The 3809-nt window shown below is 29.1% G+C and overlaps 1 protein-coding gene across 1 annotated transcript; it reads left to right on the plus strand.

The window, feature by feature from the left end:
- The first annotated feature begins 2530 nt into the window (after window positions 1–2530).
- On the plus strand, window positions 2531–3556 carry LOC114168623 (cytosolic sulfotransferase 15-like). Its single transcript, XM_028053509.1, has one exon. The coding sequence runs from the start codon at window positions 2537–2539 to the stop codon at window positions 3518–3520; it is 984 nt and encodes a 327-aa protein (XP_027909310.1). The 5' UTR covers window positions 2531–2536; the 3' UTR covers window positions 3521–3556.
- The last annotated feature ends 253 nt before the right edge of the window (window positions 3557–3809 follow it).

Consider the following 3809-nt stretch of genomic DNA (forward strand, 5'->3'; position numbering starts at 1 on the left):
ATGTGATGTTTATGATTTGGATTCTTTATACAATATCAAGAATAATGAAGGAAAGATTAAGAACACAAAACACAGAAGTTTATACTAGTTCGATTCTAACGAATCTATATCCAGTTTCAATCTAGAAACCTTAGCTAGAGATTTTCGCTAGAATATCAAAAGTAATATTACAAGAATTTACCTAAGCAATATCTACACACATGATACTCTAGAAACTTGAATACACTTCAATTGTAACAAACCTCGATTTTGTCGTAGACAAGCCTAAACTTGAATAATAAAAACTCTATGTCTAACAATTTTTACCATTAAGTTCGCATTAATGAATAATATTTTGATGCTTTGAATGACCAATGCTCACATCTATGTCTAGCATTGAAATCCATTAGTTGTTCTATCTTAATCAGGTTTCCCAAACTACCTTTTAGAATAGTAGGTACTCCCACATGTGCAACATATCTAGACTATACAGTTAAAAAAAGACTAAAACATAAGAGATTATGGAAAATAATTATATTAAATGGTAAATTCACAAAGAATTAAGAATACATTACGCTAAACCCTGTGAATAAGGGAGTTAACTACTCCTCAACATTCTGAATACTAGAATAATGATGAAGATGAATGCCTCCAGCGTTAAGAACATGCATCTACTTTCTTCCTTTTTAGGTCAAATATCATTCTCCCCAAAAGAATTATTTTTTCCTCTCTCCCCTAAAAGAGGGTTGTCCCCAAAATGGTGTTGCTTTCCTAGAAGGATTGTTGTTTTTGACATCTGTCAAACTCCTTATTTATAGATTTTCAAATTGGACTAGTCCTACAACTTTGTACTTAATTTTGTATGTGAGTGACCAACTTTATCAATATCTCCTCTTACCGGTAATTTTGATAATCAAATTATGTTGATATTAATTTCTTTAATATTTTTATTTATTTGCAATTTACACTGTTTGTTGTAGTATATATTAAGTATGTAAACCAGATACTTAAATAAAATCTAAAATATCTAAAAAGATAATAATAAAATAATTATAAAAGATAAAAATAAACAAAAAATAAAACTTGAAAATATCAATTATTAGTTTACGTTTTCCAGAAATCACGTAAGAAATGTTCCAAGAGGCTTCGATCTACCTTGCACAGTGTTTATAAAAATGAATTGTGTAGTTAGAAATCAGAATTTTGAATTTTTAAAGTAAAAATCAGTTTTTGACAAATTTAATCGATTACATTAATGAGGTGATGGATTAAATTTTATTTTCCAAAAAATACTAAATTTTTCTAGAATAATCAATTATATTACTGTTCTAATCGATTAATTTTACAGAAAATGATATTTCTTAGTTAATATACTATCTAATTGATTGGATTATTTTTCTAATTGATTATTTTGTCCGTTAAGTAAGTTATTATTAAAATATGCACATATTTTGTGCCATTTTGATTCATAAACTATTAACCTCGATTCTAACTTGATTATATCGATTCTAATGATATTTTGACTTGACAACATTTCTAAACTATACTCTAAGCCTAATATTCTAACACACAGACATTCTTTGCACCTCGATTTGTATGTGAATGAAAGAATATTTATTTAAAATTTTTATATTTTAAAAGACTACGATTATAAATTCGAGATACTAAACCACTTTAAATAAAAACTTGAGTTAAAATTTAAATAATGAAGAAATATCACTAGTTAAGCCTATATTCCTTGAAATTATTATCTTTTCTAAAAATACCAATATTAGCATGAATTACTAAACTATTTAATTAAAATTGAATTTAAAATTTAATGAAAAAATATCACTAGTTTAGCCTACATTACTTATAATTAGTTTTTGAAAGTCAATGCTACTCAAAGTTGATCTTTAGAAGTTAAAGAAAATGAATTAGGACAAATTGATATCTTTTTTTTTTTTTTATGGTGATTGGAGTATGATAATATAAAAATCATAAGTGGCATTTCTCTCTCCTCTTTTTTTTAACGTATAAAAAGTTAAATATGATTTTAGTTGTTTAAATTTTAATGAAGTTTAGAATTGGTCTTTCTTTGAAACTTTGGTGTTTTTTTAAAATTTTTTATCAATCTAGTCCATCATCTTTAGAAATGTGTAAATTTAGTTTTTTTAACTAAATTTTATTAAGTTTATCTGACATTTTAAGAATATTTCATGATAATATTTAAATTGTTTTCGTTGTCGATCCATTAAAGAACTTAATTTTTATTTTAATATTTTTTTTTCTACTATACATGTAATGTTGGTGACAACAATGTCATGTAGGTTACGCAAACCCAGACCATCAGCTTCGGATGCAGATAACTTTAATATATAAAAACTAAAGCATGTTTGTGTTACCAAAAAAAATGCAGTGTCTGCACAACTGCATGCTTATCCTTGTCTGCACTTGTCTAAACATAAACACACATTTATTTGGTTAATTTAATGAACTTGGATTACTGATCACTGCTATATAAGCTATGTCTTGATCCAATTCTACTCACAAGTCACTTCATATTCTAGCTACTCCAATGGCTTTGGCAAGTGACAAACAAGCAAATGAAGAGATTAATGAGCTAATGCTCTCCCTTCCCAAGGAGATGGGTTTGAATGCAGGTCCCTATCTCCATCTATTTCAAGATTTTTGGTGTCCATCATTTTATTTTCAAGGAGTGATCAACTTTCAAAAACATTTTCATGCAAAAGACAGTGATGTTTTTGTTGCCAGCTTTCCAAAATCAGGTACCACCTGGTTGAAAGCCCTTACTTTTCTCATTTTAAACCATCAACGTTTTCCTTCTTTTGAGAACCATCCATTACTTTCTTCCAATCCTCATGAACTTGTGTCTTCCCTTGAATTCATCTTCTCTCATGATTTGCATGACCAAATTCTTAACCTCTCCAACATGAGTGAGCCAAGACTTTTTTCTACTCACTTACCATTCTCTTCATTACCTAAAACAATGACAGAGTCCAAGTGCAAGATCATTTATATATGCAGAAATCCATTTGATACTTTTGTTTCAGCATGGGAATTTTCTACTAAAATAAAGTCAGTGTTTTCACCTGCATTAACATTTGAGGAAGCGTTTGAAAAGTATTGCAATGGGATAGCTGGGTTTGGTCCATGGTGGAGTCATATGTTAGGTTATTGGAATGAGAGCATAACTAAACCAGACAAGGTTTTGTTCTTAAAGTATGAAGATCTTAAAGAGGATGCAGTGTTTCATGTGAAAAGAATTGTAGAGTTTTTGGACTCTCCTATCGCTCAAGAAGGAGAGAGCAGCGCAGTGATTGAAAACATAATCAATCTATGCAGATTTGAGAAGATGAAGGATTTGGAAGTGAATAAATCAGGATATATACACAATATTGCAGAGAAGAACAACTTCTTTCGGAAGGGTAAAATAGGAGATTGGAAAAATTACTTTTCTCCTTCTATGGTAGAAAAGCTTTCCAAAATCATTGAAGAAAAGTTAAGTGGATCAGGTCTATCATTTAAAGTGCATTCCTAGATTTTAATTAAAGATGTGACTGCGTTATGTTTTATGTGTGGAACATTGATGTTGGGATCTTTGCTTTTGCTGAATAAGGTTGTGTTTTTATGCTTTTTGATGAATAAAGAATATGTTTATCTAACTTCCAATTTCCTGTCTCTTACTATCCTTTCAATCATCACTCTAGTTTTGTATTAAGAGTTTGCTCACTTTTAAATGTTACACCTTCTTTTACATGGTCCCAATATAAAAAGAGAAGAAAAAACTTTTCCGTTATTTATTGCATACCTTTAACTTGGGTTTCGAC

This window comes from Vigna unguiculata, chromosome 11 (genome assembly GCF_004118075.2).
Source record: "Vigna unguiculata cultivar IT97K-499-35 chromosome 11, ASM411807v1, whole genome shotgun sequence".
NCBI classification, from domain to species: Eukaryota; Viridiplantae; Streptophyta; class Magnoliopsida; order Fabales; family Fabaceae; genus Vigna; species Vigna unguiculata.

What these genes read in the sequence shown, in the direction of transcription:
- LOC114168623 (XM_028053509.1), top strand. Translation starts at nt 2,537, where the DNA reads ATGGCTTTGGCAAGTGACAAACAAGCAAATGAAGAGATTAATGAGCTA.